At 34.2% G+C, this 26,811-nt stretch overlaps 1 protein-coding gene across 3 annotated transcripts in view; it reads right to left on the bottom strand.

Annotated features, from left to right (window-relative positions):
• Positions 1-7,684: 7,684 nt before the first annotated feature.
• The window catches only part of ksr2 (kinase suppressor of ras 2), a 109,256-nt gene continuing 90,129 nt past the window's right edge, over positions 7,685-26,811 (bottom strand). For 2 of the 3 annotated variants that reach the window (XM_028034387.1, XM_028034389.1), the window contains one exon: positions 22,746-25,855. In XM_028034387.1, coding sequence (XP_027890188.1) covers positions 25,709-25,855 — 147 coding nt within the window. In that variant the 3' untranslated portion in view covers positions 22,746-25,708. Of the gene's footprint in view, positions 13,154-22,745; positions 25,856-26,811 lie in introns of those variants that run through there. The other variant, XM_028034388.1, reaches the window with a different exon arrangement.

Here is a 26,811-nt window from a genome sequence, read left to right as displayed (position 1 = left end):
CAAAATTATATTTTTAAGCACGTCTTTAATATTGCCTTGCAAACACATTGACATCACACAAAATATATTACTGGGGCGTTGATATGCACTATTCAGGCACATAGAGCCATTTTATAGTGCAATCCAATAACTGTGTTACTTTCAGTTTAAGGAATTTGGTATATATCATAGAAACTTAAAATAAATTTGACTTTGCAATTTGACCTCTCTCTTCAAGAATTTGTTTTTACTCACTTCAGCACGTCTTCACAGTTTCATAACAATGCCTTTCCATTACGCTATTCACAACCGTTTTTAGGAATGCACTTAATAACTTTGCTGCTATATTTAGCAACTTTTCAGACCCTTCTAACAAAATCTTTTGAAAATAGTGACTAGCAACTTCTTTTGTTTTATTTTTTAAAGGTTTGATTTGCTCTAGTGGTCTTTGTTTGAGAGTGGTCAGACAGGAAAATGGGTAATGACAAAGGTCATCTGGCCAGGACTCGAACTTGTGACAGCCGTGTCAAGCTCTAAGCAGAAAAAAGAAACCGGTGCTATTGTTTGCCATGATAAGAAAACATTTCAGCATGTTCTTCAGTGGATTAGTGAGATCAAGTAGTTTGTCTGGCTTTCAACTTTTGCCCCTGATCATCCTCTTGGGTCTGCTGCAGTAAACAGAGCATGAATGTAACATTATAATCCACATGAGGATGCTTTGTGGAGTTTTAGCATATAACCACAGTAGATGTTGAAATGACTTCAGTGCAGCATAATAATAGGCTCCATGTGAGTGTCAAACTATTTCAAATTCATAATCTATAAGTGAGGGGATGAGCCCACTGGAGCTATTGATCTCAACAACTTTAAATTAGTTTTGGAAAAACTTTTCCAAATGAGCACAAATTTTGTTTTGTGTTGCAGAGGTCTCCAGTGATTTATGCAGACATGGCATGCGACCATAATGGCTGCTGCATATATAAACACTTTCTCTGAGGAAAAATAGTAATGAATGTTGTTTTGATGGGAAACAGCTAATGCCTTTATCTAATAAATGCCTAACAATATCATTATGTTAGACATTGATGATATTGATGTTGCAGTGCATCTTCTTTTTTCACACTTGCTGCACACCTATGAAAGGGCTCACTGCACCCTGGGTAAAGCATAATTACATTTAACATAATAAAGTTAATCGTTTTTGAGGATTTAAGCTTACGTTTCATCCCACAGTATGAAATGCATGTGTCATAGATATGAGACATATGGGAGAGTTTTATCATACAAGCCTCCAATCTGAATGTGTAGAAATGAGATCAGAAAATCTCAGCCCAATTAATAGAGTTAATTATAGAGTTAATTACAGTGTTTAATAGTAAGCTGTAAATAGTTGTGCTTTACAACCAGGCACGTTTTTACTACAACTCCATGAATTTTGATGTAAATGTCAAACTCAAGTCAGTCATAACAACCATATGGTCTCTTTAGTCAATGTGACTTTTCTGATAATCATAAAAAGTGGGGGAGTTTGATCTCAGAGCAGAACAGCGTGCTTGGGAAAGGAAATGATTAAAGGCAGGTCTTATGTTTGCCTGTGTATTTGAGCATGTTCCTATCTGATGCAAAACTGCTGCACATAACTTATACAGTGGCTCAGGATGTTTCATTTGCTATTGTAAAGCATCGTCTTCCTCACATTGATGTTTTTGATGTATTTTTTCAGTTTTGTACTCTATATTAAAGTAAAGATTATCATTGTACTGCAGGATATTTTGAATCAGAATGTTTGATCTGCTTGTTGACCTTAATGTAAACAATGAGTTTGTGTGGGAGCTATAGCTTGTTCTTTAGAAATATACCAGACAAAAAAAAGGTGCATGCACACGCTGTCATTAAAGTTGTTTTATTTCCACGATATATTATTAAAAATATTTACCTCTTTGTGAAGCTATTTGTTGGATTCACTCCTTCCATTCCGCTAGGGGGCTCTGTAGTTGTTTTGCATTGGTAGTGGAGGGGAGGTGAAACAAGAGAAGAAACTTAGGGCAGGCCAGTAATGCACCGAGACTGCTGTTAGCTGAAGCTAACAAGCTGAAGCTACAATAAAATCATATTCTCCTTGCGTTCATGAGTATTGCCCAACGTGGTGAGTTATTAATGCTGTAAGCTGTGGGGAGATGAGGTTTTTTTGTCATCTGTTCTAAGCGTGAGCTTGCTGAATTTGCTAGTGCTAATTAGCCCAATGCTAGCTGTGTTTGCTGCACTGTGATAGTTGAATACCGATGTTTATTATATGACGACGTTTTCTAAGAATAAACTGCCTTATAACTGGTTAGTCAAGCCTACCTAATAAATCTATGTTTAAGTTTGTGTTGATTGAATTCTGCAATACTAAGTATTGATGTTTTGTTTTTTCTTACTTTATTTACAGTTTAACCGGAAAAAGCACTCGGCAATAAAATTAACAACAACTATATTATGTTCTTTGTAACACTATTTTTTTATAAGTAAGAGAAAACTTATTTTCAGGACACACTTGATATAAACCATTTTCCATTCTTTCTTCTGGTGTAACTGCAACCTAAGTTGTTAGCACTGTCACCAAAACCACCATGCTATTTAGGCTCAGTAATAATTTCATTGGTGACCGATTTATTTATTTATTTTTTTTTTACTTTGGCATTCAAACTCTGTAGTGGTCATATAATGCTGCCTCAAATGAGAAACTTAAAACTATTCCCCTCAATTCAAAAAATAATATAATGTTACATGCCTGGCAGGCTGTTTGTTTCTTTTTCCCCTCCCCCTTTGTTTCTTTACAGGTACTAAGCAAAGCTGGTGTCAATCTCCTCTGATTGATCCTCATCAACTATGGGCCAATCAGCATGCAGGGAGGTCTTATTTAAGCAGCCCAGCTGGGGAGAGTGGAGGAGCTGGCTTTGTTACCTGATGCATGTCTTGTTGCTCTTTGTGTGAAGGTTTGTGGTGGGAGTTAGAGGGCGAAGTAAGTTTGGGGTACCCTGTACATTTCATCACGTAGGTGTTTTTCTGTTAGATACACTAGGTAAGGAGGTGGGTGCCACCCATGTAAAGTTTTGGTGGAAACTTTTGTTAGATAAAATAAGCAGGGTTTTTGTTTTCTTTTGTTTCTTTAGTTCAGATGGTAGTTAGGTCCTGTTTTGTTTTATTATTTTCTATGATTTGGCACCCCCCTAACCGCCCCTTTCTCCCCCACAGTTTGTGTGAGCCTTCCGGGATTTTCGTTATCAATAAATCCCTCTTTTTTTACAACATTCACCTGGACTCTGTCAAATGATTGTGACTGTCGTGTTACTCCCCTCCTCACAAAAAAGGGGGGGGCTGTAACATATAATCTAAAGACAACGATGACAAAATAAACAAGGACACAACACTTTTGTTTAACACCAGAGTTACTATTTGACAACAATTGGACTAAAGCTGGCATGTGTCCGTCAATTTAAAGCTCTTGTTCACCTGCAATATAGGATTATGATTTAGGAAATGAAACTAGATTATAAGAAACACACCTCTGAGTCACAGGTAAGACGTAGCAGATTCCCACAGCGTTGAAATTTCTAAAAAATAAAAAAGTATTGAGTCCCTACGAAAATAATTCCCGTTTCACGCACGCTGTATTTTGTTAACAAAATCTGTTTTCCTTAAGTATTGGGTAGTAAGTACTTTTTTCAACTTTGATCTTATGGTTTTGGAATCTTGTTTTCTCTGAAGCAATTTTTTCAAGGGACTAATGAACACAAGGTGATTGCAAGGAGAGTCCAGATATCTCCAATTAACTTTAATTTACTGTAATTAAGTGTGTGGTAGGGTAGAAAACCAGCTTTAATCAGTGACAGCATTAGGAGCGGCTGGATTCCACTCCCAGTTTGGCAGCATCAGCTCAGCTTGTCCAAAGGAAACTATTATTATTATTACTAAGTTTCCCATCAAAATTCAGAGTGCTTGACGGAAGTTCAGTATTACAAAACTACTTGTATGTTTTAAAATATATTTCTATGTTATTTCCTCATTTAAAGTACAAATAGGAGGGGTATCTAATCATTACCCCGGGATGATTACAACACATTGAAATGCAATTGGAGGTCTCAATTGAAGAAAAGTAGTGTACACTTTTGCTTCTACCTCTCTTTCTTCTTTATACAGGAAAAAAATGCAGGATTTTTCAGATTTTCACCCTGATGAGCTACAGGAGATAATGGCTTATTTGCTGAAGACACTGAGTTCCTTGAAACCAAAAGAAAAACCAAGCTGCTTTTGAAAAAAACATAGCTAGTAACTTTTAAAAGATTTCAACACAAATAAAAGCCTTTTCATCCACTCAGATGGCCTTTTTTTTTTTTTTACCAAAAACAAACAACTCAGAGTAGGGAAGTGTTTCTGCCGCAAGGGACTTAGACTTACATGTTTGATCCAGAATATGACTGATAATCCATGAGTCATGACGGTAACAGGTAGCATGGCTGCTGAGGCTTAAAAAAGTGGCTACAAGGATAATGAATGTTTTCAGACTCTAAACTGTTCACATCTATTCATATTCCATTTACATGTTATTCGTTTGATTGATGTACATTCTTGGTCGTCACTGGTAAACAGTGTATTGAACAGCCACAGAGATGACATATAAATCTACTATTATAAACATTACAAACTCTAAATATATTATAAACAAAGCAGAGGATTTAGCTTTGTGACTTGTGTAAAACTGAATAAAGTATGGCATGAAGTACAACGGAAGTCATTCTTCATGCTGGAATTTTTAACACATCCTGGATCATGTTTCATTTCCTGTCATGCTGTGGAAGTGGCTTGTATAAGTGGACCCATCGTGGGTCCATCTGTTTGGTAATCATTCTTGGCATTTGTGGTGAATGACTGCACCTGTGTTGCAGGTCAAAACATGAATACTTAATGCTTGAATATAATTCTGCCTGTCCTGGCCCTGTTTTGTTGCCAAAGTATCTGGAAGTGTAGTGGAGTTCATTTGTACACAAATCTAGTTAATACAAATGTACTTTGTATATTAGGCTTTAAAAATGTTGCCTTAAAGACGCTCACCAATAATTTCTCCCCTTTTGAGTAAAGAAGAGTGATCAGACATTTAGCTAAACCAAATACAGCAACATATGAAACATCAACAGGAGTTTTTGTCTATAAACTTTATAGGCAGTAATCATTAATTTATTTAAAACTTTATTTGCATTCCTCTAGTCTGACTTTTCACCATCGCAAATTATTATGTGATGGTGGTTCCAAAGCAAATAGATGCATACCCAACGCAGTTTAAATCAGAGTTCTCTCGGTCACACAGAAACTTTTTCTTTTAAGTTTGCTGATTTGAATTCCCTCTTTAAAGTCTGAAATTAAAGATTGTATCTTACCTTGGATCTGAAGAGGTCAAAGGCACCTTTGGTTTTCACAGCTTTCCCATAATACCATAATACCACACATGTCACAGTTGCTACTTTTGCTTTAACCTGTGAGAGTTCTTACAATTATTTAATCTACAGATTTAAAGACTTAAGGGAGGGATCAAAGTATGTAGTATTTTTTTCTGAAGTATGTATGGTTGTTGTTTTAGTGTCAGTAGTCTGTACTTCGTTCAGAGATTCTCAGTTGTTGGGAGTTAATTAAAAGCTGTGTGTTTGTTTTGTTTTTTTCCCACTGTATGGCGATAAAGTATTCTGTAAACCAGTTTGTTCTCATGAACTTGTTAATTACACAGACATTGTTGATACTTTTTTTGTCTCAGAGCAAATTATAAAACTGGCAAAAGAAAAAAATTATTTATTGGTGCACATTAATTCACTATGGTCCCCAGCACAAGCTTTATTGTAATCTATTGAGTTATGATGTTATTGGAATATGTTAAAAATGTTTACCAGAGTATATTTTGACTTCTGAGATTTTGCTTATGCTACTTACCGTAGCTATATGAAATAAAACAAAATATAGCAGCATACACCATTTGTTGAAATAGAGTAAGGTATTGTCTTGCATTATAAAACGTACTGTCATCTGGAAAAACCTTACACATTTTTGTTAATATTTTACTACCAAAACATTCTACACTAAATATACAATGGTATCTGTGGCTGTTGATATTTGCATTAATGTGATTCCTTGGTTTTATTTTTATTTTAACAAATTTGCAAGAATTTGGAAAGCTTTTCTCACATTAATGTAATGGAGTGTTTGTGTGTAGAGGTTTGAGGAAAGATATTTATTTAATACCATTTAAAATAAGGTTGCAACATTGGAAAAGACTGGCACCAAACACACACCATGTGGGAACTTAAAACAGTAGAACTATAATTATAAAAACCACACTGGATGCCACTTCTGCCCGAAATGAAAAAGAGAAAAATGTTCATCTCTATGATGTCCAAGTTTTTTTTTTACAGATAACATAAATTTTTTTGCCACAACTTATGAGAAATACTGTTAAAGTTGCCTCTCCTTGGTCAATATCAAGAGAATAATAAATTAACTTTCTAAATTTAATGTCAAAGCAACATAAGCTGCATTAATAGGAACATTAATGATGTCTCAGGGCATAATGTGAGTCATGCTGTTTGCTTTTTTTAATCAACAATCCTGTCTCATGGGACAGATGCTCAGCGATAAAAGGTTATTAACCATAATAGGCTAAAGTTTGTGGTATGAAATAAAGCTGTTGCTGTGCCAACCTGATGTTTCTTGAAAAACACATTGTCTGATTCAGTCCAAACATTTCACAAGAACTTCACACAAAACACCAACATATGACTTCATTTTTTTAATGCTCCTTTTTTTTCTTCTCTCTTCTGGACAGAAGAGCAAATTTAAATGCTGCACAAAAAACACAAATTTTATAACAAGGCCTGTAGATTTGAATTCAGTGACATTCAGTTCAACAGCAGAAACTAAATCATTTCTTGAAGGGTAGAAAACCTTTATAAACTTCTGTACAAATTATACAAATGACGACTCATTACGAGTTCAAATGACAGATGTGCTCCTTTCAGTGTAGATGGCATTGTTTGTCATAAGAATGATGATCCGGGTAATCATGAAGAACAAGAGATTGATTTTGAGGATGAGGTTACGGAGGTGATTCGTCTTAAGTCAGGAAAAGAAGCATGATAGATCAGGCAATGATTGTTTTGCAGCAAAGCATCTTGAAGACGTGAAGGTGGTAAAGAAATGGCATGTATTACTGTACAAAGGGGTGAGCATTGTACAAAAAATAATTCTTTTTCACAGCAAGCAATTTCTACTGAAATGGTAAAAGCAGATTCAGAGAACATTAGAATGAGCATTTGTAGTTGTCGCCTTTAGAAAAAAGATTACACTGAATATTCAGGTTAATCTGTTTATGTCGGATCAACTTTCCCCCCTTGGAAAAGCTGCCTGTAATTGACATCATCCTGTACATGCTCAAGTTTGATGTTTATTCAGTAATAATAAGGTTTTTGAAAATTGGCAAACTAAACCTACTGAGAAGAAAACAACAGGATTAAAGTTCTTTGAAAAAAGTATTCATGCCCCTTAATGTTTTCCAGGTTTTTTTTGTCACAACCACAAACCTTAGTGTATTTTATTGGAATTTATTTGATAGATTTACACAAATTAATGCATAATTGTGGATAATGGATAAAGGGAGTATAAGTTTTTTTTTTTTTTTTTAAAAAGCTCCATTTGCCTTCAAATGATACTGAAGTATCCCTTTGTATGTAATGTCGTTAAAAGTCCAGCTGTCCAGTGAATGTATTAGGTACTTTACGGACCATTGGTGAATAAACATTCTAACAGGTTTCAGCCTCTGGGTGTGCAAAACTAGTAGAGACATGTTGCAAAAGACTTTCAACTATAATTTCAGTGCATGCAAATTACAGCTGTCGCAGCCTTTCGTTCCAAAAAAGCCAAAAAACTCCAATAAAGGCTGTGGGTGGTAACAGGTGGTTTTGGATTTGTAGCTGTGCAGCTATGGTAACTTGAATTCATATTCACTCCACACTTTATGGATGTTTTATTTGTAAAAAATATATGTATTCATATATTTCTCTTACTTCACAATTATGCATAGCTTTATTTTTGTAAGTCACAGAAAATTCCAGTAGAAAATACACTGCAGCTTGTGGTTTTAATGTGATAACATGTAAGAAAGGTCAAGGAGTAGAAATAATTTAGCAAAACTCTATATGAAGGCCTTTTAGTGTGCTCCCTTGTACAACGTAACAGTCCCATAGAAATGATTTTACGAGTCCCTGTCTTCACAATCAAATGCAAAAGGCTCATGTTACACTTCTCTGGGCCATTCGTAATACCAACAGTGTACTGAAAGCAATTAGTAGTGGAAAAATGTGTCTTTGCATTTCACAAACTCATCTTAGTTTGTCATAGAAAGCTAGTTTTTCCCCAGATTACTTTTCATGTGTCACCAATAAATATTTTGTTTTGATACAGAAAATTAGGCAAGCAGGAGAGCCGACAATGCCTCATTTTGCAGTCTACTGCTCTTCACTTTGAATAATTTTTTCCTGTTTTAATTTTTGATGTTGTGTTTTTGTATTTGATCCACATGGTCCCATTAGCTAAGTCTCCAACTTGGTAACCAGCAACAGACCAAAGTAGGTCTGTTGCTGGTTGCTGTCTGTGTACACTCACACACCTCACTGATTGTGAAACAATAAAAAAAATAAATACAACTAGCTCTCAAAGGTTTAAACTTTTTGTTTGATTTCTTTTTTTCAGTTATATGTTAAGTTAAGCCAGTGTAAAACAGAATATGAGAATCTTGCACACAATGAAATGTGGTTGACAAATTGTCCTTTGAGCTTCTAATGACAAGATTCACTCAAAGCAAAGTTATGTGCTCTTTATGTACTAATAGAATATAATCCAACAATTTACAAAAGAAAGTAAATAAAATTTTAAAAACTACTGTGAAAATTGTGCTTATTTCTACCAATGTCAGTGGCTTTCACAGGCTTTTACACTGTCCAGTGCTTTAGCACAGTGTTTACATACCTTAAACTGTTTTCACATTAGCACATTACATCCATGCTTGAATTTAGACCAAGAAAAAGAAGCCCAAAATTGCAAAGTGGGAGGAAAATGATGCTTTGCATTTATTTTCAAGAAACAGAAATTAAAAGTTTACTATACGTTTTTCTTCTGCTCACCTTACTCTAATGCTTCTAAATAAAATCCAGTGCAACCAAATGCCTTCAAAAGTCACCTAAATAAATTTATGAAACTATGTAAAGAAAAACCAGGCTGGAGCGAGATAATTTTCTTGCTCCAGCCTTCTGACTGGTTCCAGCTAGGTTAGAAGACTCAAATTTAACATTTTAACTTTTAACTAAAATGCCATGTGTGGAAAAAATGACCTCTTTCCATAACAAATCATCACTATGAATACATCTACTTTATGAATCAATTGACAGTGTTAATCGATTGACATATTCCTTTTTTTGTTAAGGAATATGTGAATAGGTCATTTTTGTCACACGTACCATTTTAGTTAAAAGTCAAAATGTTAAATTTGGGTGGTATCATCACTACAGTGGAACATGGAGGTGGCTGTGTCATAATGTGGGAAAGCTTTACTCAGCAGGGACAGGGAAGCTAGCTTGATGCAGGACCATTTTCTTAAACATAATGCCAGTACTACATAGAATAACTATGATCAAAAGCAATTAATGTGTTAGAATTGACTGGTCAAAGTTTGTAAGTGTTGAATTTAAATTTTGTGAAACTCAGTTGAGAATTTAAATTGTTGTTTACAAACACCATTCATCAAACCTGACTGTGCTTGAGCTATTTTTTAAAGAAATTAGAAAAATAATTATATTGATGCGCAAAGCTCATAGGGGCATATCCCAAAGCACTTTAACTTGTCAGTGCAGGAAAATAAATACCAAAGTCTTCATATTTTTGTTTGTTAAGAAAAACATTAGACTTTTTTCTTCCGCTTTATTACTATACACTATTTTTGCATTAGTGTACTTCAGAAAATTCTTATGAAATGAACAAAAGCTAAACTTGGAAATGTACTGTATTCTCACTGTAGAATGCACAAGGAAGCCACTGAAAGATCCATCTTTATTGAAAAACCATACTCATTAAAAAGAAATTTGCTGAAAATTCAATGTGAGAGTAGTTTTCAAAACAAAAGAGAACCTGGACATCTAAAAAAAAATAAAATAAATAAGCACTTTAGTAAAACACTGAACTGTATGTTCTCTTTGTTGTTTATTGCATAGCCTTGAGGTTATTACACACCTACACGTGTGGGGGAAGAGTTTGAATATCCAGTTAGCTCACTGTTTTCAACAAACATAAATATCTATTTTCTAGCTGTATTTTTTGTGGTTGTGCCTGTGCAAATGCTGTGCACGTTTATTAGAAAATAAAATAAAAAATTCTCAGATCCCTCGGTGATTCAATGTTTCAGAAGCAAATTCTTCACAGAAAAGACAACACATTCATTCTACCGGATGCAAAATATCAATAGAGGTATTTAACATTCTTGTGGTTGCTATTGGATTTTTGAAATTTATTCCATTCTTTCTCAGTCACATGGAAGAGATTAATTTGCTTCTTCGGACAAACGCGTGTGCCGATTTCTAAGTTAGCAGACCATGTAATAGAATCAGTTAGACTCAGATAGTGTCATTGGAAAGTATAAATATCCTCCTTTGGCTCTCAGTATCTTTCATATATTTTCAGAAGAATAACTCCTGAGCTTGACTTGTAATCAAACAAATATATTTTCTTTCAGTTTGGAATTTCTTTCTAAGATTCAAGAAAGTATGGTTGACAAATGCTCTGGTAAAACTACAATCTATGGTAAGTGTAGGACGTTTGAAACATTCTGCAGCTAAAATGTACTAATGTGCATGTATTTAGTCATAACTAGTGAAAATCTTGGTGTCAGTGTGTAAAATAAAATGTTTTGTTTTTATAAACTTAGTTGCTGAAATGGCCCTAAGCAAGGCACTTAACTCTCAACAGCGCAAATGCAGCTGATTAGTGGCCACTTAGAGAAAATGTCTTTGACATGCTCACATTCCAAATTACAGCATTAATATTTTTGGTTAGCATTATTTGGCTAACATCTAGCGCTTATTTCTTTTTGTAAATAAGTTTCACCGTCAAGAAAATATTTTTTATGGTGTTTTATTCTGTTTCTCTAATTGATGAATTACTTTGTGCTCTACCAGCTGCAGAATTATTATGTGACTGTTTCAAATAATCTGTTGTTTTTAGAAGAAATATGGGCATGAATCATAAGAGGTTTTGAAACCCATTTTCTTTGTGAAAACCACAATCTTTTCCTGGCACTAGGACTGGAACCATAAGATAATCAATTTAGTAATATTTTCAGCAAAAGCACACAGAGTGTTGTATCTGAGGTAGTAAAGACTTAATTTCTAATGCTCAAATAATTTAAACATAGGAAATAATTATAAATAGTTTGAAATTGGCAAATTAGCTGAGTTGAGCACTTTAATTGAATCCCTCAGTGCATGTGTACAATCCAGATGTTAATGCAGAATAGTTGAAATATGCTGTGATTTTTACAGATGATTATTGTTGTGTTGATTTTTGCTCAATGAAAGCTTTTAATTGTTTTGAATCTGTATCTCCCTGTACTTTAGTTATGGCTAACTGATTGGGGTCATATGTTAGCTGACAAATGCCACTTGATTACCAAGCTGTTTGTTCTATAGATGTACTGTACACATACAGATACAGCACACTGGAAGAAATTTTACTTAGCACACATTGTTAAAGGTCTTCTCCCAGCAATTTTTTCCATTTAAAAAATTTTTTTTATTAAGGAACAAATTAAATGAACATGCATTAACATCTTTGTTAAGTTTGGACAAAGATGAGCATGTTAAAAATAGATTTTTGATTGGCAACAACAAAACGAGGAACAAGTCTCCCTGGGGGCATTTTGAGTTAATTACAGATTTTGACATCATTATCTTTCTAATGACGTCAGACACATAGAAATAATAAAAATGTGGCCATAATAGGGAGAAAACAGGCCTCAATGTGTCAGAAATATCATCCTCAAACCTAATCTGGTACCTGAAGCTGTCAACAAAAGCTGTTCATTTAGATTAAAGAACTTGTGCAAACAAGGGTGAGCGTTTGTCTTGCTTATCTAGTTAGAAATCTGTATTTTTATAGGTTGTTTAACTTTTTTCCATTTTCCAAAAAGGCTGTGAGCTTTGTCTTGGAGTCGTCTGTGAACTCTGAACTTTAGTGGACTTAAATCATGCCTAAATACACACTAGACCATGTAATAGAATCAGTTAAACTCAGATAGTGTCATTGGAATGTATAAAAAGAATGAGGAACGAGGAACTATGTTTTGTTTCTCAGCTGGCCGGGAAACAGCCTGGGATTCCCCAGGAGGAGCTGGTCTTGTATGTGACAAGCATTTTTAAAAAACAGAAAAAGGAAAATGTTAAAGGTTTGAAAAACTCATTTTTGTGGAGACTTTACAGGCTGCTTGAAGGTGAAATTAGAATACGACTATCTATGCCTCAGAATCAAAACCATAAATTCTAAATTTATTAATTCATAGGTACCAAAAGAGATGGAAGGGTTCTTTCAGAGCTGAGAAAGACTGAAAGCTATGTTTATTATTTTTTCATCACTGTATGATGTGTTAGAAATGATAATAAACCACAGGAATTATTACCATAAATGTTGTGATAATGTAATATATTCAAACAACAGAAAATACATTACTTGCTAAATTAGATCTTATCAATAACAGTTTAGCGGGTGAGCTGCTGAGAATGTGTCTCTTGGGATCTAAGCTTCACAATCATCTTCAGGCATAGAGTGGAGAAAGGCCTCTCTGTTTGAAAGTCTGCGGTTTTGTTTTATGACCCACCCCAGCAAAGTGGGCCAGTACTGACCGCTAAAGGGTCCATTCAGGCATGAGGGCACATGTACAGTTGTATGTACGTGTCTGCGCTGTGGCAGGAAGAACAGGCAGGAATAGATGGGGTTGAGGAAGCAAGGTGGAGCAAAGAGAGCACAGGTGGCAGGGCAGGCAGGTGGGCGGTGAAACAGATGTGAGCAGAGCAGAAGACGAACATAGTCCCTTCGATGTCTCCGTTACAGCCTAGAGGAAGGGGAAGGGAAGGGGAAAAAAAAGAGCATTATATTGGAAGGTGTCTCGACAAACAGCCTTGCAGGACTCTACACTGTAGGGCCTACAGTGTAGGCAGTTTATGTTCAGACAGACAAGTTATGATGGCATGCACACAAATCCAGAGAGCTTCTTTTTTCTCAAAAAGATGTGATACTATTCATTGTCATGTTTAGGTTGAGTAATTTTAGCTAACAGCTTTTATACCAATGTAGTCGCTGCAAAATCTGCATAGAATTTAGAAACCAATAACATTTGAGGACAATCTTTTGCATCTCATAGACAGCTAACTAACCCTATTAAAACAATGAAACATGTTAAAATTTAAAACAAGTCAGAAACAAACTTACCAGCTTTCTTTGTACAGTAAGCTATAGTTAAATTTTAACAATTGCCATTATCGTGATTAATATTATTTTTATTTTGTTTGAGCTTAATCCAAAATATGAGTTGAGGCTTTTTTGTAACTAACTGTATATGCCCAGGATTAATAAATTAATCTGAGACTTGAACACCTGGTGTGTTTTCTGTAAGTAGTATATGTTTAAACACAATAAAATGTATCAAATCAGATTCATAAACGGTATTGTGCTACAACAATACAACTCAATTAAGCAGAGCACGCTAACTGTCATGTAAGATGCTGTAGTTATTTAGCTTTGTATGGAGATGGATAGATATTTAGGGCATATTACTTCTCCCTTGGAACATATTACTTATAAAAAATGGTGTTTTGGAAAAGTTTAGGTTACAACATTTACTGTTTTACTCTGAGACAATTTCACGGTTTATTTTACATTCACTTTGTGAATATTGTCAGTTGACCTCACTTGGTTATTGAGTATACTGGAAAGAGAACATTTAAAGTATTACCTCATCAAATGATTTTACATATCATAATTAGCATTTAAACTGGTAGCATTTTGATTTTTTCCTTGCAATTTCATAATTGTTTTTTTAACTGTGTAAAATCACATATAAACACACTCAAATCTCAAAGAAATTTTTAGGTGTTTGCCATGACAGAGAAGAGATAATATTGTTCCACAGTTAATCACCAAAAACCTTGAAAGGTTGTGCTCTATATTACCATAAAACCTAAACTATTTTTATATCTTCCTGCTGTTCAGAACCTCAATTCAAATTTCCCATTAATGAAAATCACTATGAATCTTGGCGGGTTCAAGTGGCGCTGTTATTGTGCATTGTCTAACAGATGGGCAAGCACAGGCCTTGCTGGAGGGAAAGATGGGGTCACATCCTCCATCCTCTTGGGTTATGTAAGATTTATTTTTGGGATGTACAGTTCAAACCAGCGCGGTTTTCCAAGTAGTTGTCAGATCACTCTCAGTCTCTAAATCATGTGAAATCACCACAAGTTTGACCGCCAAAGCTTTCTCCCCCAAACCTGTTAGGTGTGCAGCCTCTGGTTATTCAGAGGCAGTAAGACATTTTCCATTTGATTTGACATGACGAATATTTATGGCATTGCCGTTAAAATTATTCCCCCACCAAATGAGGCCAACAGCTGCAGGGGACTTATTGTGAAGAATATACAGGTGCTGTCTGTATTTCCCGGCTCTTGGGCTTAACAAGCATCTCCTAACTGGCAAGACTTTGGGCACAGTAATGCTGAACCTTTCCTAATTTCCTTTAATGGCTCACTTGGTAACGCTCCCTCTTTCTGTCTGTTTGCTTGCCAAACCTCTGGTCAAATGAAACAGCATGTCTAACCCACATGGTTGTCTTTAAATAAACCAAGAAAATGGCACATTCCTTGGATGCTATGATGTTAGTGTTAATCTGTTTCTCTAAATTTGCTGATTTAAAAAATGTATACCGGGTTGCTTTTTTAAGTTATTTGTATGTCTCAGTCATGTCTGTGAAGACAAACAAAAGCTGTCATAATTAGTGTCTTCAATTTAAGGATGAGTCAACAAGTGGAAAGCACTGTTTTAATGTCTTATTTTTCCTTAAAAAGTCTGAATAGGATGAGAGCATAGTGTAGCAGCTCATAAACTTAGTAAATTTATATGAATTAGTCTAAATGAACAATGAGAGAAACAGAAACAAAACACAAATGAAACTAAGAGTTCAGGACAACCTACGGATCAAACTGTGAAGCTCTTGGTACCCGTTCAATTTGCTGTAGATTTCTTGGTGATTTCTCCCCTTAGAAGAATCCTGATACAAGTTTGACATTGAAGGTGTGGGAAATGTAAAACCAAAATCTTCCCAAAATTTTGATGAAGGCCACAAAGCACAAAAATAAAAAAAATAAAAAACATTTGTTGCAACCAAATCTGAAGAGAGTGAGGATGCCTCAGGCCTAATTTAGAACAGCTAAACTTCTTGTTTCTCTGCTTTTATCTTAAAATAGCTGCACCAGGAGCAAAATCCGGGAGAAATGTCATCCCAAGGTTCAGAACAGCAAACCAGGAGCAGACTTGGAAAATCCGTGGCCATGTCATCCAGTGGAGAAATAGATTTTATTCTTCTGTTTTACCGGATTCATTAAAAAAGAGAGAAAGTCAGTTCATAATTGTAGATAAAATACTATCAACAAGCAAAAGCTGTTACACTTAAATTTTCCAGCATGTAATCATTTTATTAAATACAAGAAGCTTACTTAGTTTATCTTAGTTAACCATGGATTGTTATGGATTATTTGAATACCATTATTTGAATTTCTAAATTAGCTAATTATTTAAGTAACATTTTGACATATTGACAGCAAGACTAGTCTCTGTAAGAATAACACTTCGCAGTAAAAAACCCCACAAAAAACAAATATATATACTGTATATATATATATATATATATATATATATATACATTAAGGCTAAGGTTGCCATCATTGTGGTATAGTGTTATAGTTAAAGCTAAGACACCAGCAAAAGTAATTTGAAAAGCTCTAGTAAAATCAGTCAAATGTATATAAAAACTGAGATCTAGTGTGTTATGTTCTCTATAGTAGGAAAGAAAGTTATTATTCAAAGGTTATTTTTCTTCTTTTTGCGAGAGCCAAATTTGTTAGGTTCAAATACTGTAACCTGGAGGAAGGTTGGTGTACAATTGTTTAGGTTTTGACAAAGTGGTACTGTGTTTGAGAAAGGCTATAGTTGGTTAAATTACAGAGGTACTTAAAAAGATGTGGAACCTTTTTCATAAATATGTTATATCCTGATACAAAGTACTAGACCACTATTTACTTGCACTATTACTGGAACCCCTAGCAAAGATGTTTAAACAAGTCTTACGTTGTGGATATTGAAGACCCGTTTTTTGCTGCAGTCCTCTAACAGTGAGATTTCCTTACCTCCTCTACCATCGTCCTTATTGTGCATGATGACAAGATAAACTCCAATCCTCGTCGATACTTGTGTTTCACAGTTTCTATTATTTCAGGCTCAGATTACTTTGAATATGTAAACACTGCCAATACTTTGGTAAAATCTGTAAATCTGTAAATACATTCCTTTAAAACATTTGTGTTTTCTGTGATATTGCTTACCCTTTTGTCTTGGTCATACAAGCTCTTGAGCTTACATCATGACAAAAATAATGAAATAAAAAAATGAAACTGCACAAAATGACTGATATTGTTTTGGATTTTAGCACAAAAGAAGCGGTGATGTGATGTGATGTGGGCTTCTATGTAATTATTTTTAATAATCCACCTCCTACATTACATTTATTACACATCACAAACTGTGTTTTTAAAATTATCTACTTCTGTCAGAAAACCCTATCCATTAAAATTACATTTTCTTATCTCTGTCATTTTGAAAAGTTGCTAAAAGAGGTGGACTTTTTTTTACATGTTAAAACAGACTTTATTATCGTTCAGATTATAATCATTTTAACGGTAAGATTAATTGTAGCATCAATAAATTAGAAACTTCCTGACCCCACTAGGGACAATTACTGCCCAAATACTGCAGTACAGTCTGAAAATAAGCACTATCTTTCATACAACACTTACAGTTTGTTGTTATGGTAAGTAGGATTCTCAGTCCCAAACATGTTTCTAGTTCTTATCGTAGTAAATATACATTAAAAAAAATTTGGAAAGCCTGAAAAACTTTATCAATCATTTCAGAAAGCACAACTCATATTATACAGGTTAATTACACAGGGTTAAATATTTGAAGCCTTTATTTCTTGTAATATGGATGTCCATAGCTTGCTGACAATACAAAACCCAAAACTCAGTGTCTCAGAAAATTAGGTCAATATAAAAAAGTTAAATACTGTAAACTCATGGTGTCACATCCTTATCAGTTAATTAACTCAAAACACCTGAAAAGGGTTTCTGAGCCTCTAAATGGTCTCTTAGTTTGGGTCATTATGCTTCACATTCATAGAAATACTGCTGACTTGAGAGATGTTCAGACATCAGTCACTGACAGCCTCCGCAAAGAGGGTAAGCCACAATGATCTTTAATAAGGAAGCTGGTTGTTCCCAGAGTGCAGTAAGCAAATGCATGTAAGGCTGAATGAAAGGAAAACGTGTGGTAGTAAAAGATGCAGAAGAAACAGGGATAACGGCAGCCTTGAAGGATTTTCAAGCAAAATACTTTCAAGAATTTGGTGAATCTTCATGAGGAATGGACTGAGGCTGGAGTTAGTCTCCAGCCTCTGTGTCTCTACAGAGGTGGAGACAGTGGTGTCTCCAACAGCCACTGTGCTCAGACAAGTCGTACACATGGGTACAAATGTTTTCGTCCCCATGTGAAGCCACTCCTAAATCAGAGACATCAGACATGTCTTACCCAGGGTTTAGATGACCCAGTGGATCATCTAAACCCAGTGTAGATGATCCACTGGGTTTTCTAAAGTCCACAGTCAATGCAGATATCCACAAAGAAATTGTAAAGCACTTCAGTCTTCCTTCTGCTGGCAAACTTTTCATAGATCTTGATTTTGTTTTCTAGCTGGACAAGGCACCTGCCCACATTTCCAAAGGTACCAAAGGCTGGTTCAGTGACTATGGTGTTACTGCAGACTTGTCTGACCTGAACCCCATAGAGAATCTGCGGAGCAGAGTATTGTCAAGAGGTAGATTGGACCAACACTAGAACCAACAATGCACATGAGATGAGTTTCCATTCCACCCCAGGAGTTCAATCTGTGTCCATGCTACGCAACACTGATGCATGCAAAATGAGGCCCAATTAAGTACTGAGTATATAGAAATGAACACACATTTCACATATCACTTTTTTTAGTCTTTTGTAATAGCTTTACTTTGTGAGAGACTCAAGTTTAGATCTTCATCATCTGTAAGTCAAAATAGTCAAAATGACAAGAAATAAAGACCTTGAATATTCCACTCTATGTGTAGTAAAGCTGTACAGTTTAAGAGTTTCACTTTCTGAAATGACTGACAAAAAGTATTGAACCTTTTCATCATATTGGCACACAAGAGAGTCACAGCGTTGACCTCTATTTTGTTTTCTGTTTTTGTTTTTTTTTGTGCCATTTTTGTTCTTTCTTCTTATGAAAACACAAAAGTCTAACTAGATAAGCCTCACTTGTTGTAGAAGGGCACTATGCTTTTTGAGCATAAGTCTCCATGTGGTGCTCAAATCAACAATGCATATTCAACTTGTAGACTCCAGTCAATTTCATGGGAAATTGATACAAATATCTACATATTCTAGTCTTAGAATATGTCCTTGGTTTCACAGGTACCCGTCATTTTCAATAAGTTTTGTACATAAAGTACTCGAGAAAGATAGAAGATAATAACTTTCTCCACTTGGAGATAACAGGAACGGTGTTTTTCTCCAGCTTGTCAACAACAATTTTCTGATGTTCTCAGAAAAACATTTCGGTCATAAAATATTTCTACGCACCTTTAGTGGCGATCAGACTAATGATATCCATTTAACTGTCACTTTTAATCTGAGGAGATGGAGCAATGTGGAACATCTGAGATTTTTATACTTATTATTTTAGCAACTCTAGGCAATATGTTTCTCAATAATGACTTTAGTCACAACTACATTGGGTTCATTTGATTTTGTTTTATTTTGTTTTTATTTGCCTCTGTGAAAATCACCAAAAATCAAAATGGGTATGTGTGTAGAGTTGTACAGTTTTGAAGGCTTTGCAAACTATCGAGTATCCAGAAACATGTTATGCAACACCTCTCTGAGGACTTTGTTAAAAACCAAACTACAATCTGCTTCTTTCTTTCTGCCAGTATTATCAACTTTTTGTGTTATGTGCCAAACATTTTATTTTGGAGTTAAAGGGTGTCATATTGGGACATATTCAGCAGTCATTTGATAACACTGAAAAACTTTTATTTTTTATCACCAGCAGTTTATTATCAATGTTCTGTAAGAATATTGTCAGTATGAATAACTCAGAGATTATAGTTTAAATGAAGAAAAAATATGAAGCGAACAAAACCATAGCAGTTGATATGTTTTTTTCCCCAATTAATACATTTTGTTGTTAACACTTGCAAGATTAGTTTTTATTAAAATAAGTATTTTGGGTAAAAAATAAAATAAAAAATCTATTATGTTTTCACATTTTGCATTTATAACAGATTTGAAAAGATAGACTTTATATTTTGTTTCTTCAGGATTTGTTCAGAAATAACACATTTTTATTGCTGTTAGATTCTACAGTATTTTTATCTTATCATGAGCATTATTTTAGATTATTTGTCAAAAGATGACCAACATAAAATGCATGTGTGACTTTATTGAAAGTTTCATTGGTTTTATAAATTTCATTCAAAAAGCGTTGTTACAGACAGAATTATATTTATTTCTTTTAATTTATATTATTTTGCTTTGCAGCTAATAAAATCCTTATTTTCAGTTTCCCTCAGTTTGATCAATCCATATAATACATGAATGAACTTAATGTACTGTTTGATAACTAGGATCAGTGAGAATGTATGTGAGATTTAATTGAAATAACTTTCTTTGCAAAGTGCTTCAAGTCAACATATGTTATAAATTGGCTCTATATAAATAAATTGAATAAGCTGAAGTGAACTGAATAGTTATGATTTTGAATGGAATTTATTAAATAAATATACTTTTCTATAAGGTTTTACTGTATTTAGACACACCAGTACAGTAGATGCATTTAAATTTTTCTCAGAACCATAAATGCAATTTTTAATTTTTGTTTAGTTTGTTTCTTTTTTTGTGTTACCCACAGTGAAAAGGCCCTGAGCAGTGACTGGGTTCTAACACTTTTAAGAATGTCCACATAAACCAAACATTCATGCTCTGATGGGCCACAGTCTGAGATTGGTTAGGTGGATTCTTTACACTTCAGTGGCTGAGCCTTAACTTCAAAACTGAAAGTAGAGCAGAAGACGAAAAAGGAGGAGGAGAAGGAGGACTGCCTGGTGCAGCCAGTTAGAGCTCTATCTATATATCTATCATTCCATTTTCCTGCTTCTTGCCCTCGCTGACTTACTGTGTCTTCAAGCAGGGATTCAAAGGTCTGACGCTAGATGAAACACACACAGAAACTCAAACACACACACACACAAAAGCATGCACACACTTTCATCAGAATGCCAGCTTGTTCACGGATCAGTTGCATAAAATGAAAGACCAAGATCTCAGAATTTGTTCTGGTTGAACTGCTTCAACATTGATGATTCCAGTTTGTATTTGAACCTCGCTAATATTAATGGTGGATTACTTAAAATATGAACCAGGATACAAATTATGCTTCTGCAATAAGAGATGAATTTGTTATAAAGCCTTTTACATAGCTTTACCTGAGAGAGAGGGAGCTACTATTTTCTAAGGAAAATTAGAGGTGTTCTTTGATGAGGGCCACATTTGAATTTGGTAAAATGTGATCTGTATTCAGAAGGTACCTGAATCTTAGCTGTGCACAAATGGAAATGTTAAAGCGCAACTACACAGGGAACTAGCTTGATAAAGATGAGTGCCTATTTACTCTGATTTTAAAGTGGTGGCACTTATCCTTGAGTGACTTTGAGAGCATTTTATCAATTAAGAAATAAAAACAAATATGAAACAACAAAGTTGAGAAACTGACAGACGGCACTGAAGACAAACAGCCTCCACTCTGTGCTTTTTCAGTTAAAGAATACACAACACATCCCTTTTTTCTAAATAATAAGAAATTATTTTTGCTCGGACCTAAGACAGCATATGAAACCAATATAGACAATATGGATATTTTTTTAGTAAGAACGTGAGGATAGCATACTTTAAAAATGTCCTAAATGTGGTCAAATGACACTCAGGTGTGCTCTGTTTCTTTTGCATAACCATAGTAAAACTTGTATTTTATGAGGACACATTGAATAGACCAAAGCAAAGTGTGACATGCATTTGCATTCAACACCCATAAGTCAGTTGCAGCTGTGATTATTTTTGGGAGATTCTGTCACTGTATCCAGATGTACTTGTATCAATTTGAGAAGCACAATCCTAATTTCTTGAGGGCTGATGGTGCAAACTTTCAAAGGTTCCTGGTCCAAAACTTGAATGAAATGCTTAAACTGCCTTCTAAGGATATGATTAGGTTCTGCAGTCCTGGTTATGACCGAATTATGTGACTGATTATTATTATGTGAGTGTCTTGAATAGAGAAACATCTAATAATTTCAGAACACTGGCTTCATGCTCAAATTCCTGATTTAAAGCTTTCTGTTGTATATGTGCATTTACATGATTACTTGTAACCCTTTTGCAATGAAGTATCTCCAAAAGATTAAATAAAAAGATTCTATTTCTTTTCTCATTTGACCTCTGAGCAACTTGCCACAATATTTTTCATTTCTTTAATCCAACTTCTTTAAATATAGGGGAATGCCAAACTGGACCTTTTATTGCCATTCTGCCTGCAGAGTTTTTAATTTAATAACTCTCTCAGACAGATTTCCTAGTTCTTCTTACCAAAGCAAAGTCGGAAATGACAAAGTGTCAGTGTTTCAGACTTAGTAATTGCTTTGTGACGATACTTGAACCAAGGACATTATTTCTTTTATTGAAGTTCTCGTGACGATGTGAGAAGCTAATATTGGGCATTACCGGAAGGGTGAATCAAGTTAATTAGTTTTTATTTTTCTTTTAAAACTTCAAATAATATAAACCTGCTTGTTATCATTTCAGCTGTGTCACATACTGTCGTTTCACAGCAGTCTCACCACCAGTACGTTATCTTGACAGTTGGGGGTTAGAATTTGTGTAATAGCACTTATAAGCAGAGTGTTTTGCATGAACCAGTGCTCACGTAAAAATATATATTATATATAAACATATCCATATATTATACAAAACTAATGGTTGCATGGATATTTTGCCCCTAAGAGTCTTTTTAAAGTAATAGATTTTTGTGCTTGTTTTTTTTAATTCAAATCCAACATTAAGATACATAATAATAAACTATGCTTATCCTCTTTGATGCCTCAGTCTTTAAAACTTAAATATTTTTGGCAGAAAGTGCTAATAAACCACTAACTTTGTTCAGTGAAGATGCATCAAAAATCTTTCATCAAAGTAAAACATGGATAAAGGTTGTGTAAAAGAAAATAGAAAACATCCAAAATGAAAAGAGTTTTTTTATTCTTATACACTTTTAAAGGATGAGTGCAAATAAAAGAGCTCATGACCAAAATCTACTCATCACTAAGCCATGGACCATCAGGTATCAGTAAATACAAGCTTTTTGGTAGCTATAATCTACAACACAAGGACAGAATCAAGGGAAAAAAACAACACAGAATCTATGCAATCAGAAATAAAATGAAGGAAAATTAAATTCATATGAACAAAAACAAAAGGGAACAAAAGGAGAACACAACACAATTTGTACATCCAAAAGAAAAAAGCTCAAAAAAATCCACAAGGAATATAAATATTATGGCAAGTGATGATAAAACATATTCTACAATCTGTTATGTACACTTGGCACAAATGTTATATATCAGACTTCCTGTCAGGTTGTTGACACTTTTTTTTTTTATCTATACAGGTTGTAACTCTTTATTTAAGATGCCAGCCTGACCTTTCAGTTTACCTATAAATATACCAAAACAATCTTTCTCTTAAAGCAAGCTGTAGAAAAGTTTAGCAAAGCTTGATGTAAATGTAAAGATGGAACTGCTTAACGATCAACGGCATCAGAAAATTGCTGACATATATATATATATATATATATATATATATGAAGAATTATTTTTTTAAATAAATCTCTGTTAGTCCTTCTCATGCACTTGAAAGTTGTAAACAGTAAAAATTTAAGTGATTTACTAACCATATTTGAAGAGACAAACAGACTTCCAAACAATACGGTGAAAAAAAGTAGCAGATTGTTTATATGCATTTAAAAACACTGGCAGATGTGTTTATAATGAGGTGGAAAATGGCTATTTCACATGATTAGATTGTCTCTACCTGTCTGACGTGGCTGGAGAGAGTAAAAGCAGTTTACAGCTTATGTGATGTACTGTCCTGTGATGATTCGTGATAATATGACTCGGGTTTGCTCTTCCTCTAAGACATACATTTAAATCTACTTTAATATACAGCATGAAGTAGAAAAATGGTTTGGGCTGGGGTTATCTGAGTTTTGATATGTCTCTTCTGATATGTTAAAGGGAAAGTTTTGCCAGATTTTAGTTACTTGTTATTTTACAATAACAAGAACACCTACAGGTAAGTAAAATATTTATATAAAATATTTGTGCAATTAAAGTAACATTACGCATTTAAGATTACTTTGTGCTCCACGGTAATCTTAAGCGGTGTTGTAGTCAAAAATAAGTGGATGAGGAATAAAAGGCTGTCATGTTCAAAACAAAAATAGGGATTAATATCTTCACAATGTTCAATCAAATTTACAGCCAACATTTGTATAATGAACTTTTCTCATATCTCATATAAAGTTATTTGTAAGTCAGTTTTCTCTAATTTCATGTATACTAGATTACTTGCAATAGGAACTAGACAAAAACACGTGTTACTTTTGCAGCCACACACCTAAATGCTTCAAATTCAAATTTGTCCTCCTTAAAACCATGGGAGCAAAAGATTGACTTTGATTTTACTTTTGATTTACAAATAATGGCATAGTTCCATGTTTTGTATTTTTTATTTATTTTTTTTAACCTCATGTGCATTAGATCATTCTTAGGCCTTTTCTTGTTAAGCTCTAGAACTCAAATGTGCATTTTTCTTTTGCAAGTTAATGTGTCATTGAACTTTTAAACCATAAATTAGTAAATCTTTGAAAAAGAAAAACATTCAATTTCATATCATCGCATCTGCAGGATGAAATGTTTTTTTTTTTCAAAATGCAAATCTTTTATTTTAAGATTAATGAACATGGGATACAATTAAATTAAAGGTTTTCTATTCAGTGACTACAATACTGCTTATAACTACCCCTGACTTGATTTGTACAAGCTAAAAACAAACATTTAGAATTTATTTTGACCTGTAACACTCAAAGTTTTCTTGTTAACATTTTTAGTTCCATATTCTGTTTAGGAATCCCTTAATTACACAAACCTTTATTCTCAGAGTTCAGAAAGTTCACATTTAAAGGGTAAATATTTCTTGAATTAACTGAATTGACTACACAGTAGCAAGCGTTAGCTTTTTATCTTTGTGTAATACAATATGCAATTATATTTACCTACTTTATCTCAAGTGAACTAGTTCTTGGTGAAAAGGGCTCAGTGACAGCATATTTGATATTTAGTTTTAGCAACAGTTTGGATACATTTCAAGTGTCAGAAATTTCACAGGAAAGCATCAAGTGAGGGAATCCTGCTCAAAGGCTGCAGCTGTTCTAACATCTACTCTGTTCACAGATAATATTCAAAGCTTAGGCTAGCCAGAGAACAGTCTCATCAAAACAATGGCCTGACACATTCTCAAACAGGGACACTGCCTTCTTCACATTCAAATGTTACGGTGGAGACAAAAAGACATTTAAGTTCAACAAACACATGAAGAGGACATTCATACATGAAAAAACCATGAGGTAAATATGACAAAATGTGTCTACAGAACCAATAGACATAAGGAATGGTAAGACAATGTTATGAATATATGCACAGTATGTGATGTACAACAGCTACGATCATTCAAAACGAAAAAGCAAGACGTGAAAATAATATATACATTTGTTCTCAGACATGTTATTTTTTTAAGATGACGTGATCTATTGAAAGTTACAAGGAAGATACATCCAAGAAACAAATTAAATATAATGAAGCAAGCGAGTCACTTATAAAAGACTGAAAAATAAAGGAGAAATATACAGTGTGTTTAACATCAAATTAAAGAAAACATGAGTCCCAACTGCTTTGAGGAAGTGGACAGTCAACTCATTTGTACACACAAATGCCAACATTCCTTAGAAATACACACAGCATGGGCAGTTTTCATCACTGGACTGGATTTTAGATTCAGTGCATTCTTTAAAGAGGTGGGATATTTATGTGGAGTAATGGCGGCGGATTGGTAAAAGTAGTGGACTGTTGTTTTATGGCCTAACTCATTTGACATACTCAGCTGACTTCCAGAAGTGCCCTGGATGGGAAAGGCGCCGGTTCCTTTTTGGCAACTTTTCCAGTAAATCTACCAGCTTGGAGAAACTGGGCCGCTCTTCTGGCTTGTACGCCCAACACATTAGCAAAATATCCTGGGAAAAAACAAGCAAAAAACAAAAGCAAAACAAAATGGAAATCACTTCACTTCTGTTTTGCTCACTGGATCAAGATAAATTACCTTGCAGAAGTATTCAAGGCGGCAAGTAACTATTTGTGAGGTAATTTCCTTGCAAAAATTTACATATGCAGTACAGACCAAAAGTTTGGACACATCTTTCTAATTCAATGGGTTTTCTTTTGTGAAAACCCATTGATAAGGTATATATCAATAATTAAAATGTCCCAGATTCTCACTTACTTAAGAAGTAAAGTATAAGTTACAAAGTTCTTTATGTTTATATAATGTGAAACAATATGATCACCAATAACTGAAAGAAGCAATTTTGTTAAAAATAATATTATTTCTTTATATTTTGTATTTTCAATTTGTCAGTGTAAGATCATGGTACTGCAATAGAAACTGAATTTATTATCAAGCTGTTTTGTTTTCTTTTTTCACCAGAGTTGCTAATAACTGTGTAGGGAGAGAAATATGAAAGAACATTTACATCTGAGGAGAAGATATCAGAGGTGTTTTTATAAGTGAGGTTTGAAAGGAAAAGGATAAAAACAGCTTGAAACATTTATATTTCTTTACACATACGTCACAGCAGTTTCCTATTTTTTAATCAGAAGAAGCTCAATGTTCGACTCTTACTTTCCCTGCTAGACTTAGTATTAGTACAGTCATTCCATTTACCCCAAAATAAAAAAGTAATAACTGGTATTTTCTCACTAAAGCTAAAATTTAATCAACAATTCCATCACAGCTGCGAGTAGAACTCGTTCTAGTTTTATCTATGTTTAATTATTGCTTGCAAGCCTTTTTCAGACATACTTTAATCAGCAAGAACCCTGAAGTTTAATTATATAAAATGAAATAATGGATGTTGCTAATTTACAATTTAAAAACTTTTTTAGACTTAGGCACACTTTCAGAAACAGTGTG

This window comes from Xiphophorus couchianus, chromosome 12 (genome assembly GCF_001444195.1).
Source record: "Xiphophorus couchianus chromosome 12, X_couchianus-1.0, whole genome shotgun sequence".
Classification (NCBI taxonomy): domain Eukaryota; kingdom Metazoa; phylum Chordata; class Actinopteri; order Cyprinodontiformes; family Poeciliidae; genus Xiphophorus; species Xiphophorus couchianus.
Note: the sequence above shows the minus strand (reverse complement) of the source record. Positions and strands in the feature narration are given on the sequence as shown.